At 48.3% G+C, this 14983-nt stretch overlaps 1 protein-coding gene across 4 annotated transcripts in view; it reads right to left on the reverse strand.

Moving 5' to 3' along the window:
* The window catches only part of LOC125629399 (zinc finger protein 2-like), a 44710-nt gene that overhangs the window by 3284 nt on the left and 26443 nt on the right, over nucleotides 1-14983 (reverse strand). For 2 of the 4 annotated variants that reach the window (XM_075122438.1, XM_075122436.1), the window contains one exon: nucleotides 425-2682. The exons of the other annotated variants lie outside the window; for them this stretch is intronic. In XM_075122438.1, coding sequence (XP_074978539.1) covers nucleotides 2531-2682 — 152 coding nt within the window. In that variant the 3' untranslated portion in view covers nucleotides 425-2530. Of the gene's footprint in view, nucleotides 1-424; nucleotides 2683-14983 lie in introns of those variants that run through there. 4 annotated transcript variants of the gene reach the window in all.

A 14983-nucleotide genomic window follows, 5' to 3' on the forward strand; every position in this document is an offset into this window, starting at 1 on the left:
GTATAGAGCATACATTTGACAGGGTAACAAGCCTTGTGGATAGGGGTGGAGAAGCGGTAGATGTAGTATATCTTGACTTTAGTAAAGCTTTTGATACTGTCTCACATGATCTTCTCATACAAAAACTAGGGAAAAGCAACCTAGATGGAGCTACTATAAGGTGGGTGCAAAACTGGTTGGGAAACCTTTCCTAGCGAGTACTTATCAGTGGTTCACAGTCATGCTGGAAGGGCATAACGAGTGGGGTCCCACAGGGATCAGTTCTGGGTCCGGTTCTGTTCAATATCTTCTTTAATGATTTAGATAATGGCATAGAGAGTACATTTATAAAGTTTGCGGGCAATACCAAGCTGGGAGGGGTTGCAAGTGCTTTGGAGGATAGGATTAAAATTCAAAATGATCTGGACAAACTGGAGAAATGGTCTGAAGTAATTAGGATGAAATTTAATACAGACAAAGTACTCCACTTAGGAAGGAACAATCCGTTGCACACATACAAACTAGGAAATGACTGCCTAGGAAGGAGTACTGCGGAAAGGGATGTGGGGATCATAGTGGATCATAAGCTAAATATGAGTCAACAGTGTAACACTGTTGCAAAAAAAGCAAACATCGTTCTGTGATGTATTAGCAGGAGTGCTGCAAGCAAGACATGAGAAGTAATTCTCCTGCTCTACTCCATGCTGATAAGGCCTCACCTGGAGTACTGTGTCCAGTTCTGGGCGCCACATTTCAGGAAAGATGTGGACAGACTGGAAAAAGTCCAAAGAAGAGCAACAAAAATTATTAAAAGTCTAGAAAACACGACTTATGGGGGAAGGTTGAAAAAAACTGGGTTTGTTTAGTCTGGAGAAGAGAAGACTGAGGGGGACATGATAACAGTTTTCAAGTTCATAAAAGTTGTTACAAGGAGGAGGGTGAAAAAATGTTATCCTGAATCTCTGAGGCTAGGACAAGAAGCAATGGGCTTAAATTGCAGCAAGGGGGTGTCACACTATGCCCCATATTCTTCATAGAGATATTGTTGTGATATGACTATGGCATTACTAAGTTGTATTTTATGCAAGATGGGTCATGTGATGTATCATTGGAAAGGTTATGATTTACTGAATGTGATTATCCTATTTGTATGCATTTATCATTTCTGTATCTGAAGTTAGGAATATTGACTATGTAACAATTTCAAGTGGGTTTGCACCTGGGGAATGCCCACCAGACAAAATGCAATCAGTCTGGCTGGTTAGACAATGGGCTGTTAGGGAGAACAATAGGACTTTGAAGATGCTAATCTCCCACGTTCCTAGGAGCTTCCTGGGATGCTGCTTTGACACTGCAGGCTCATGTGATCATGTCACCTGGTATTGGACTTCATCTTGGACTGCTAATATTTTTCCACTAGTAGGGGGTGGGGATCAAACTGGGAAACAAAGGATTCCCGCCATATGTAAATCCTATTTAAGGCTGGGGAGTGAGTTAATCAGGGTCAGTTCTTCACTGAATCCCCACCCAAGGTGACTGCTAAAAACACCTCAGACTGATCTGGGGAAGAAAGGACTGGATCCAGGCTAGAAGGTATCTGGCCTGTGAAAGGAATATCTGGAGTTTTAAGCGGCAAGCAAGATCAGTTTATCTAAAAGAAATTTTGCAACCTGCTTAAAACAACATTTAAGGTGAGAAATCACTACTTGCAGCCAGTTTCTTTAGCGTGTTCAGCTTAGTTTGTGTGTTTGCTTTATTTGCTCAATATCTACTTTGATCCGTTATAATCACTTAAAATCTATCCTCTGTAGTTAGTAAACTTGTTTTTGTTTTCTATATACCAGTTTGTGGAATTCATAATGGGCGGGGGGCGGGCAAAAAGCTGTGCATATCTTCCTCCACATAGTGGGAGGGAGTGAATTTCATGAGCTTACGCTGTAGTTTTCTGTACAGTGCAAGACAATATAATTTTGGGTTTACACTCCAGAGGGGGTGTGCACTTGAGTGCTTTAGGGCAATTCCTGAGCTGAGTCTTCCCACGCACAACTGATTTCAGTGTCTGTGTCTTTCTGCAGCTGGGTGTAGCCCTGCCTGCACGTGTGCTGGAGGAGGCTTGACGGCCCGGCTCGCCAGGTCAGTGTAAGGGAACCCAGACTGGTGGAACCAGCGGGCTCAGTGGTACTCCAGTACATCAGGTGGCACCCAGGGGAGGGGGGACAACCTGTCACAGGCGGGTTGAGGTTGGACATTAGGAAAATCTTCCTGTCAGGGCAGTTAAGCACTGGAACAAATTACCTAGGCAGGTTGTGGAATCTCCGTCATTGGAGGTGTTTAAGAGCAGGTTAGACAAACACCTTTCAGGGTTGCTCTAGATAATACTTAGTCCTGCCATGAATGCAGGGGACTGGACTAGATGACTGACTGAGGGCCCTTCCAGTCTTACACTTCTATGATTCCCTCAAACTCTTCCAACTAAGGGAGAGAAGAGGGGAGCAATTTTCCCTCCACATCCCATGCAAACACTCAGGATGAAGGCAGGTGAGGGAGGGAGCTACTGACATAAGTCAGTCGGGGTGAATGATTCCGCTCCTGTGCTTCTGCCCCTCAGGGTCTCTCTTTCTCCTGAGCCCTGGAGATCTGGGACCCATAGCTCCTCCTCCCATTCCAGCTGGGAGATCATATCAAGTTTGGAAACTGGAAATCCTGCCCAGGGGAAAGAAAACAAGGGAGATCAAGTGAACTCTTGAGATATTTGTCACAAAAATGTTCCATTATTTTAACCCCAGTCCATTGTAAAGCCATAAAATCCCAGGGACAGATGCCCAGGCACTGAAAGCTCTCTGCTTATGAGGGATTTAACTATTCTCATCTGTGCTGGGAACACACACAGCCAGACACTCCCCCTCAAAGAGGCTCCTAAGACACAGAGAAGGTAACTCTCTGGGCCAGAAGGTGAGGACGTTAGTAAGAGGAAAATCACCCTGAAACTGCTTCTGACTGAGACAGAAAGAGGCCAAGAGACAAAGGGTGAGGCATAGGTAAGGGTATGGCTCTGTCACGGAGGTCACAGAATCCATGACTTTCTGGGACCTCTGGGACATCTTCTGCAGAGGCAGGGCTGGAGCAGCTTCTGGGATTGGTAAGCCCCTCTGGAACTGGTGCAGTGGTGGGGCTGGAGCAGCTGCTGGCAGTCAGCCCCAAGGCCACCACAGCAGAGACCCCTGGGCCTCTGGAGCAGCTGGCCAGCAGTCAGCCCCGGGGTCGCTGGAGCAGCTTGCCAGTGGTCAGCCCCAGGGCCACCTGAGAAGCTGGCTGGTGGGCTGACCACTGGAGCAGTGGCCACAGGGTTGAAGCAGCAACCGGAGTTGGGTCAGCCCCTGCTGCAGGAACAGCGGTGGGGTTGGAGCAATTGCCAGAGGTCAGCCCTCAGCAGTGCTCCAACTCTTAGTCCCTGTCACCCCTCCCCCAGGGTATTTTTAGTTAAAAGTCAAGGACAGGTCATGGGCTTCCGTGAATGTTCGTTTATTGCCCACGACTTGTCCCTGACTTTTACAAAAACTACCCGGGACAGAATTTGAACCTTAGTCCCAGGGAAGCACATGAAAAGATGGGAGTTGCCTTACCAAGTGGGGGGTCAGTGCTAATGAGGCCAATTCAATTAGGGTGGATGTGGCCCATTTTCCAGCAGTTGCCACATCCACCCTAATTGAATTGGCCTCATTAGCACTGACCCCCCCACACACTTGGGAGTTGCTTTACCATCTTTTCCTTTGCTGTATATTTATACCTGCCTGCTTTTTTTCACTCCATGCATCTGATGAAGTGGGTTCTAGCCCATGAAAGCTTATGCCTAAATAAATGTGTTAGTCTCTAAGGTGCCACAAGGACTCCTTATTGTTTTAACTGTGGTATGTAACCTATTGCTTAAACTAGCCTTTGTATCAGATGACTGGAAGATAGCTAAATAATGCTGATTTTTCAAAAAAGACTCCAGAGGCGATCCTGGCAATTACCAGCGGGTCAGTCTAACTTCAGCACCAGGCAAATTGGTTGAAACTATAGTAAAGAACAGAATTATCAGACACATAGAAGAACATTGTATATTGGGGAAGAGTCAACACAGCTCTTGTAAAGAGAAATCACCCCTCATCAATCTATTAGAATGATCTGAGGTTATCAGCAAGCATGTGGACAAGGGTGATACACTTTGGTCTTTCACAAAGCCTTTGACAAGCTCCCACTCCAAGCTAGCTGGACCATTGGTCTGACCCAACATGGCCATTCTTATGAAGAAGACTGTCACTGTACATCACTGATCCCAGACTCCCAAAGGTGTCTGCACTCAGCAAAGTGAGCAGTCATGGAATAAGAGGGAATGTCCACTCCTGGCTCAGTAACTGGATAGGAAACAAAGGGTTGGAATAAATGGTCAATTTTTAGAGTGGAGAGAGGTAAACACCGGGGTCTCCCAAGGATCTGTACTAGGACCTTCTGTTCAACATATTCATTAATGATCTTACATAGGGGTGAACAGTGAGGTAGCAAAATTTGCAGATAATGCAAAATTACTCAAGATAGTTAAGTCCAAAGAAGTCTGTGAAGAGTTACAAAGGGATCTCACAAAACTGTGTGACAAAATGGCAGATGAAATTCAATATTGATAAGTGCAAAGTAATGCAGACTGGAAAAAATAATCCCAATGATTCAACAAAATGAAGTGGATCTAAATTAATTGTTACCTGTCAAAAAAAGAGATCTTGGAGTCATCATGGATAGTTCTCTGAAAACATCTGCTCAATGTGCAGTGACAGTCAAAAAAAGCTAACTGAATGTTAGGAACAATCAGAAAAGGGAAGATAATAAAATAGAAATATCATAAAGCCACCATATGAATCCATGGTACACCCACACTCTGAATACTACATACAGTTCTAGTCACCCCATCTCAAAACAGATATACTGGAATCAGAAAAGGCAAACAGAAGGGGAATGAAAATGATTAGGGGTATAGAACAGTTTCTGTAGGAGGAAAAATGTTAAAGACTGGGACTGTTCAGCTTAGAAGAGAGACGACAATGGGAGGGATATGACAGAGGTCTTTACAATCATCAATGATGTGGAAACGTGACTAGGGAAGTGTTATTTAATTTCACATAACAGAAGAACCAGGGGTCACCCCATGAAATTAATAGGCAGCAGGTTTAAAACAAACATAAGGAAGTACTTCACAAAGCATACAGTCAACCTGTGGAACTCCTTGCCAGAGGATGTTGTGAAGGTCAAAAGAATAACTAGGTTCAAAAATGAATTTAGATGAGTATGGATGGACCTGTCCTCCATGAACCTATTTGACAAGATGCAACCAAGGCTGTGGACTTCCCTAAACCTCCAACTACCAGAAGCTGGGGCTGGACAACAGGGGATGGATCACTCAGTAATTGCCCTGTTTTGTTCATCCCCTCTGAAGCATCTGGCATTGGCTACTCTCAGAAGACAGGATACTGGGCTACCATTGGTCTGACCCAAATGGTCATTCTTATGAAGAAGGCTGCACTGTACAACACTGATCCAGACTCCCAAAGGTGTTTGCAGTCAGCCTGACCTGCTGAGTAAGCATGGTTGATATACAGGGCATTGTACCCAGGGCCTGGTCTAGGATGTGGGAAATTGTGTAATTCCACTCCAGGAGATGGAAAGACCAGAGGCCGAACACCTTGGGCGGGGGCGGGGAGCTCATAGAGAACAGGAAGGGGATAAAGATACAGCTAGCCCTGTCACTCACTCTGACACCCAATTCCCTTTCCCTGCTGTTGTCAGCTCTCCCCAGCTCCTGCGGCCCCAGGAACACCCACTTCTTGTGTTCTCTCCTCCACTCCTATTGTCCTCAGTGCTTCTCTCTACCAGTTCCCTCACATTTCCTGCTCCCCAACCACTTTCCACCCCACCTTCCCACTGTCCCAAGTGTTCCTTGCTCCTGAGTCCCAGGAGCTCCTGCCAAAAAAAGTGTCCCTTCTCCCCTCCCCTTGCTAGCACCCCATTTCCTGGAGCAGCTGCCACCCTCTCCTTACTCTCACTATCACCAACCCTCTCAGCTTCTTGAGGTTCTGGTCCAGCACTGTCCCATTGCTCCCGGCACCCCACTGCACCCCAACTCCTTATAGCACCTACTCCATGGAACCCCCCCTTCCCACTGTCCCCAGATATCTTGGCTCACTGGTGCTGTTTGCCCCAATCCTCCCCCCACCCCAGCCTGCCACCATCCAGCCCCTCCCCAGTAGCACCTAGTGGCCTGAGTAATGGACCAGCATCCCCTTGTGCTGGACATTCTACAAACACTGAAGAAAATGATAGGCCCTGCCCCAAAGTCCTGGCAATTTAAGAATAAGATGAGAGATGGATGGACACAGATAGATGCGGGCAGGGAAGGAAACAAGATGTGTTGGTCACTCTGATAGGCAGTGATCTTAGCACACCAGCATCCTAGCCATTGTCATATTTTGGTAGGCACCATGGAAAAGGTGAGTTGTGGGGAGGGATGGGAAGGAGGACAAGGAAGAAGTTTTGTGGATGCTTTTGAGGACCTCCTCCGAAGCATGAGGAGCAGTGGCAAAGGCACAAAGGGGCTTGTCTGAAATGTTAACGAGTGGGTGATGGAATATGGCACCGTGGTCCGGTGAGAGATCAAAGTCAGCATCTCAACATTTGGCCTTAAAAGTTAAGATTAGCAGCTTATGTTTGATTCAATAGAGGCAGGGAAGCCAGTGGAGAGACTCAAAGAAGGCTCTGTCATGAATTGTCAGTGTTTTATATGCCCCATTCTTTATACAGTCTCTCTTGGGAGCACCTCTCCACTGCATCAGGGACCAAGCCTCCCATGTCCACAGACTTGTTGGTCTGGCGTGGGTTCTTAAGCCCACCCTCCCAGACCTTGGCTGGAGAGCCTGAGCTCAGCTCAAGCCCAGCCCTGAGCTCCAGACCCATAATGTGTAGGTGTAGCTTTACTATTCAGAGATCAGGCCTCCTGGTGGCAACACCCATTTTTCTCATTGTGGCTCTCCAGGGAGTCCAAATGATTTCAGATTCCTGTTGGACACTCTCCCTCTTCAGGAGGAGATGTAACCAGTAGGTACTGGCAGCATCACAAGAAGAACCTGGCCTTTATTAAACAACTGGAATACAGAACGGAAGAGTCATTAGGTTAGTCTGATGAAACAAAACAAATCAAAATGTATGTTGGCAGAATCTTCTGCCCAGCTTTTCCAAATTGTCCTCAAGTTCCTGTCTCTCTCTCCTTCCCTCTCCCCTGTTCCAGTCCCTGTGCCCTCCTGGGCAGCCGCAAACTCCTGTTCACACCCAGTCCCTTTGTCCCAGGTTCCACTTCCTTAGGGTTCCCATGTTCTTCTTCCCTGGTCTCCTAGTCATTACGTATTCGTGTCCAGTTGTTGGTACTGCAGTTCAGGGTGACTGCACCTGTATTCCCTGCCTATGATCCATTAAGGGCCCCCACTCTCCGGCTTTGAGTTCCCCCGCTGTCACCTCTCTTGGGCAGTGACACATGTCTCACTGCCTCCTGACAAGGGTATTTCCAGGCTGCACTATCCCCTGCCTCGGCTCTGAATTCCCCAGCAAGACGTACTGTCTATGCAGGCCTGCCTTGCCTTCTCTTCAGAGATGGTAAACAGTGTAATTGCCCACAGGTTAGTGTAATTGCACCCAGCTCTGTCTAAGCAAGCACATTAATTCTTAAGGAGAAAGCAGTACAGAGAAAGTATTTATTGAAACAGTAAAAGAATTTACATGCCTGCTAATAAGCTCACCAAAGATCAATCGCTGCAACTCCAACAAGCTCTGTGGCTGGTGAGCATTTCTTCATCCACCCCAAGGGTTTATCCTGGGGTGGGCAAACTACAGCCCATGGGCCGCATCCGGCCCATCAGCCGTTTTAATCCGGACCTCGAGCTCCCACTCTGGCCCTCCAGCTGGGGAGCAGGGTCGGAGGCCGCTTAGTGCGGCTTACGGAAGCAGCATGTCCCCCTTTGGCTCCTACACGTAGAGGCAGCCAGGGGGCACCACTCCACACGCTGTCCCTGCCCCAAGTGCCTCCCACCATTGACTGGGAACTATGGCCAATGAGAGCTGTGGGGGTGGTGCCTGCAGACGGGGCAGTGCGCACCAGAGCTGCCTGGCTGCGCCTCCATGTAAGAGCTGGAGGGGGGACATGCCGCTGCTTCTGGGAGCTGCTTAAGGTAAGCGCTGCCCCAAGCCTGCACCCCTGAGCCACCTGCCCCACGCCCCAACCCCCTGCCCAACGCTTGATCCCCCTCCTGCCCTCCAAACCCCTTGGTTCCCACCCGGAGCACCCTCCTGCACCCGAAACCCCTCATCCCCAGCCCCACCCCAGAGCCCGCACCCACATCTGGAACCCTCACCCCCCCTGCACTCCACCCACCCCAGCCCAGAGCCCCCTCCTGCACCCTGAACTCCTCATTTCTGGCCCCACCCCAGAACCCGCACCCCCAGCTGGAGCCCTCACACCCCGTCCCCTGCACTCCACCCCCCCACCTTAGCCCGAAGCCCCCTCCTGCACCTTGAACTCCTCATTTCTGGCCCCACCCTGGAGCCCACACTCCCAGCCAGAGCCCTCACCCCTCCCACACCTCAGCCCCAATTTTGTAAGCATTCATGGCCCACCATACAATTTCTGTACCCAGATGTGGTCCTCGGGCCAAAAGTTTACCCACCCCTGGTTTATCCTGTGGTTACAAACTCAGAAGACGCACACTCAGTTTTATGGGGCCATAGGTGCTGGAACCAGGGATGCTGCCACACCTCCTGGCTTGCAGTGGTTTCCATCATATGTAGGGTTTACAGTTTGGTTTTATCATAAATATAAAGGGAAGGGTAAACCCCTTTAAAATCCCTCCTGGCCAGAGGAAAAATCCTCTCACCTGTAAAGGGTTAAGAAGCTCAAGGTAACCTCGCTGGCACCTGACCAAAATGACCAATGAGGAGACAAGATACTTTCAAAAGCTGGGAGGAAGGAGAAAAACAAAGGGTCTGTGTCTGTCTGGGTGGTGCTTTTACCGGGGACAGAATGGGAATGGAGTCTTAGAATTTAGTAAGTAATCTAGCTAGATATGCGTTAGATTATGATTTCTTTAAATGGCTGAGAAAATAGCTGTGCTGAATAGAATGAATATTTCTGTCTGTTTGTCTTTTTTGTAACTTAAGGTTTTGCCTAGAGGGATTCTCTATGTTTTGAATCTAATTACCCTCTAAGGTATTCACCATCCTGATTTTACAGAGGTGATTCCTTTTTCACTTCTATTAAAAGTCTTCTTGTAAGGAAACTGAATGCTTTTTCATTGTTCTAAGATCCAAGGGTTTGGGTTTGTAGTCACCTATGCAAATTGGTGAGGATTTTTACCAAACCTTCCCCAGGAAGTGGGGTGCAAGGGTTGGGAGGATTTTGGGGGGAAAGACGTTTCCAAACTACGTTTTTTCAGAAACCCAGATAAAGTTTGGTGGTGGCAGTGGAAGTCCAAGGGCAAAGGGTAAAATAGTTTGTACCCTGGGGAAGTTTTAACCTAAGCTGGTAAAAGTAAGCTTAGGAGGTTTTCATGCAGGTCCCCACATCTGTACCCTAGAGTTCAGAGTGGGGAAGGAACCTTGACAGGTTTGATGACTCTCAGCACCCCCACTACATAAATTGTTCCAGCACCCCTGTACAGGGCCTCAGGAGGCCAAAGTCTCTCCGACCCTTCCCTAAGGATTGGGCCCCTCTGGGACCAGAGTTCCTGTGTTCTTGATGAGAAGGAAGGGCATGAGTCAGTTTAAATTCAGGCTATTGATCCAAAAATCCTTTCTGTATCTGTTGGTCTTTGGGGAACCCAGTTTGCGTTGGTGTGTGCGAGCCTCTGCAGGTGGTGGTGCTTTTCTGGCGGTGTTACAACATGAATAAATTTGCCTAAGCAATGTTCACTGCTCTCAGTTCCTGAAGGAACTACCCTTCCCCATGGCAATACATGCAGTCCCTGTTCCGCATGGATGCAGAAACAATTCATACAATGGACTCCAAAGACATTGAATTTCATTCAATAAGGTGTGACCAGGATAGTGCAGGAAATTGCCGTGCCTGTCACAGCTAGGTCTTCAGGCGCTCCATTCGTATGTAGACAGTTCTTGATAATGTATCCATGCCAATCTAGACAAGCCTACATTACTGGGAGAGTCATTACTTCCCCTGTCCCAGAAGTGGAATTAACTCCTTCACACCCAGAGCATGACAATGCAAAGTGAAGGTGGAAACAGAGTCATGCATATTTTCATTAAAAAAATACTACCAAAACGTCCCACTTTCTCCACAGGGTGATGTGGTCAAAGCAAAGGGCTTGAATAATGAATCATAAAATCCTAGAAACATAGGCTTGGGAAGGACCTCCAGAGGTCATCTAGTGTACCCACAACAGCCTTGAGGCAAGACCAAGTATAGCTAGAATATCCTTGACAGGTGTTTGTCTAACCTGTCCTTAAAAATCTCCATTGATGAAGATTCCACTGTTTCTTGGTAATCTTCTGCAGTGCATATCTATCCTTAACATTAGAAAGCTTTTCCTAATATCCAACCTAAACCTCCCCTGCTACAGATCAAGCCACTTACTTTATGTGATATCCTGGTGGGCACAACGAAATATGGGTCACCATCCTCTGTATAACAGGCCGGGACATATTTGAAGACGGTTATCAGGTCTCCCATACACTAAATATGCCCATTTCTTTTAACCTTTCCTCATAGATCATGTGTGAGGATAAGGAGGTAGCTTTGTGGTTTCACTTCTGAATGGCGATTTGTAGCAAATGAAAGAGATTGACATCACCTGGATGTGAGTGTGATGCTGGCAGATCAGGTGCCAGCTCCCGCCAAGGCTGCTAAGCCTCAGCTGAACACCGCCAACCCCATCCCTGGAACCAGTCTGGCTCACCTGTGTGTGAGGTTACAATAGGTATTAGAGTTATAAAAATGTTTAGTGTTAAGACTTATTCAACACTTGTAGGAAGATGCATGTATTAATCTCACTTATAACATCTGTATCCTGGGTTCTAGAGTGACATTAAGCATTTGCACTGTAATCCTCTGTAACTAAGTCATCAAACAGGGAAGAAGCACTGATTAATGTAAAATGCTGGCTTCCGACAGAAGGTGTTTGGTCCTGCCCACCAAGAAGGCCCAATGAAACCAAATGAGCCATTATGAAACATCAAAGAACAAAGATTTTGTAATTGCATTCCTCCCCTCCCTGCATGTAGTGGAGACATGCATGTGAACTCATCCCATCAGCTTGAATTTGCGGGGGAGAAGGGTATAAAAATCCCTAACAAGAAGATACTGGATTTCTATGCTGCTTGGACTTTGGGAGGGAAGATTTCTAAGCATAAGCAAGGGATCTACAGCTGCTTAGACTGGGTTAGCCCTAAAGGACATATAGAGCTTGCACATTAGTGGCTTCTATCACCTTTTGGAACTTAAGACTGTCACTTATTTGTGTGTATGTTTTCCTGCTTTAACCTTTGTTACTTCTTATTCTTAGTTAATACATTTGTAAATAGTTTATTACAGGATTGGCTACAAGACTTGTTCTTGGTGTCAGATCTAAAGTGCCATTGACCTGGGATGAGTGATTGGTCCTTTGGGACTGGGAGTAACCTGAAAATTATTGTGATTTTTTTTTGTTGTTGTAATGGACCAAAGAAAGGCAAGCTTGCCTGGATGGCAAAATAGACCAGAGTACTCAGGGGGACTGTCTATCATTCTGTGGTTAGGCTGTTATAGCACCTAAGGAATTTGTACTTGGTTGGTGAAATCTAAGTATAGAACTCACAGCCAGTTTGGGGCGTGTGCCCTGCTTCTAGTCTGCCCTGACCCAGGAACTCATGCTCCTAAGCCACTCCAGACAGCTTGACCATCAGGACCTAGAGCAGGGATCTCAAATGACCAAGAGGGTCACATGAGGATTAATGCATTGGCCTGAGGGCTGCATCACTAACACTCCACCCCTTCCATGGGGCCCTGCCCCCACTCCAACCCCTTCCCCAAAGTCCCCACCCCAACTCCGCCCCCTCCCCGCCCCTATTCCAACCCCTTCCCCAAATCCCTGCCTCTTCTCTCCCTCCTCCCCTGTGCGCGTGGCTTCCTGCTCCTCCCTCCTGGAAACAGCTAAGCTGCCAAACAGCTGTTTGGCAGCAGGAACTGCCTGGAGGTATGTAGAGGAGTGGCGAGCAGCGCACGCACAGGAGGGGACGGGGAGCTTAGCGGCCACAGGAAATAACTCGGGGTGGGGGCGGGGGTGAGGGGAGTTTGGCGGCCACAGGAAGTAACTCCGGGGAGTGGGGGTGCACGGGGAGCTTGGCGGGCCGCAGCAAAGAACTCCGCGGGCCGCATGTTTGAGACCCCTGACCTAGAGAGAGGGCTATGCTGAAGATATTGCTCAGCTTGTGGGCCTGAGTGGCTGTGGTGTTGTCCGCAGTGACAGAGAAAGGTGGTGATGGGATGGCTCAGGGGAATAGTAAGAGTCTGTTTTTAGCCATTTAGCTTGAGCTGGTGGCCAGACATCCACAAGGAAATGTTAGAGAGACAGTCTGAGATTTTAGTTTGGTCAGAAGGAGACAGGTCTGGAGTAGAGAGGTAGACCTGTGAGTCATCTGCCTAGAGATGGTAGCTGAATTTGTGTTTGTGGATGAGATTCCCAAGAGATAAGTTACAGAGGAAGAAGAGAAGGGGACCAAGGACAGAGTGGGGATGTGGAGGATCCTCCTTAGGACATGCTGAAGGAGAGAATAGAGAAGTAGCAGGAGAATCAGGGGAGGAAAAGGGAAGGCAAGATTTCATGAAGAAGAGTATGTTCATCGTATCAAAGGCTGCTGACAGGTCAAGGAGGATGAGTGTTCCTCATTCCCGGGTAACCCGGATCTCCAACTCAATCCTTCCCCACCAACAGCACCACTGTTGAGCCCTTCCCCTGCTTTTCTCCATTAGAACATAAGAACAGCCATATTGGGGCAGACAAAAGGTCCATCCAGCCCAGTGTCCTGTCTTCTGACAGTGGCCAATGCCAGGTGCCCCAGAGGGAATGAACAGAACAGGTCATCATCAAGTGATCCATCCCCTGTCACCCATTCCCAGCTTCTGGCAAACAGAGGCTAGGGACACCATCTCTGCCCATCCTGGCTAATAGCCACAGTGGTTCTAATCGTCTCCTTGATGGATCTCAGTCGCTTGGCATCCATCACACCCACTGCCTCTTTGGGGAAGCTAAAAACTGCAGAGATTGGAACTTCAGGTGATGATGAGCCAAACTGATGAGTTCAACAGACCAAAATGCACACGTCCAGCAAATCTAAGGCTCTGTTAACCCCCAAAGAGTTTCCAGCAATCAGCTCTCAAAGCCATTCATTGACTGAAGAGGACACGCTGTGGCCATTGAACCTGAGCTACCCCCATGCATTTTAGCCTGAGCCCAACTTGGGACAGCTTTCAGACAGTGCATGTGATGAGGTTTTCTTGCATTCTGCATGAATTTGCCTTGGAGGTTTCGCACGGATACCAGAATTTCTGGGTTAACAGCAATATTTTAAAGTGCTCTCAAATCCACATGCAAATTCTGGCTCGGCCCCACCCCCTGAGCCGGGAGCTGGCAATAGCAACTTGGAATAGGTCAGTAAAGGCAATGCAAAGGGAAGGGGCAGATTCTCCACCTCTGGAAGTCTTCACGCCAAGACTGGATGTCTTCCTGGAAGATAATTTAGTCAAGCACAAGGTATTCAGATCAATTGTCAGAACCATGGGCCTTGAAGCCAGGGCCACGGGAGCAGCCACACTTCAACCTTCCACTTGGCAGCTAACTGCTGACCAGGATCCCGGAAGCTGAGACCCAATCTGAGGCTTTGCTCCTGACAGCCAATTGGCAGAGTCCCAGAGCTGCCAATTGGGCTGCTGACCCTACTTAAACCAGCAACGGGAACAGGAAGCTGTCTGAATAACTGGGATCCACCCTACTCTGGATTGTGTACCTTGTGGCTCTCATGGCCAATCCTTTGGCTTGACTTCTGGGGGCCCTGACCTGGTTTGGCTCCTGGCATCTGAGCTGTGGTTCTTTCTGATTTGTCGCCTGCCTTTGACCCCCTGGTATCCTGACTTCGACTGACTCTGGTTACCAACTTGTGGTTCTGAACTCTGGTTTGTCTCCTGCCTCTGATCTCCCCAGATCCTGACCCAGCTGGCTTTTGACTCCTGACTGTGGACCCCAGCTCTGACCACTGGATCTGGTTGTCCATGACCTAGCCCTGACATCAACCCAGCAATAACTGGATGAAGTTCTATAGCCTAACAGTCCCTCCTGGCCTTGGAATCTGTAAATCTATAAGAGCTATCGGATGCCAGCATTTCTCCGCATGCCCTCCAGCTGTGTGCACTGTGTCAGTGGCAACTGTAATTAAATGGTGGAGGGATTAGTGGAGCAGCTTGGCAGAGTTGTGACTGGGATAAAAGACCGGTGTATGTCGACCCTGAGGGAACAGGTACGCCTCACGTAAGTGCTGGTTATTGTCGGTTGTGTCAGTAAAGGTGCACAAGGGTGTGTCCTTGCCACAGGGATTGACAGCAGCGTGGTGGCGTACACGCAAAGGTGAAGGAGTGACAACAGTTTGCAAGTCTGAGCTGGTTTGTGTGGATTGGGCTTGCCGGTTCAGGGCAGGAAACTTCCATTCGCTACACCAGACCTGAACCCAAGTTTGGCCTTTGCAAAGAGAAGGTGTGAGACTTTGTGCCATGCTGCTCCTGTGCTCTGCTCCCAGAGTGCTCTGTGGCGTGGAGGGCAGAGTGCTTTTGTATGTGTCATTGGTACGTGGGGACGTTGCTGAAACAGGGCAGAGCTGGAGTGGCACTGTGTGGGTGGTGTGAACCTTAACTCTTCATTTCTCCTTCTAAGAACCAAGGGGACAGGAATCC

The sequence above is a fragment of the Caretta caretta genome, chromosome 23, assembly GCF_965140235.1.
Source record: "Caretta caretta isolate rCarCar2 chromosome 23, rCarCar1.hap1, whole genome shotgun sequence".
Taxonomy (NCBI): Eukaryota; Metazoa; Chordata; order Testudines; family Cheloniidae; genus Caretta; species Caretta caretta.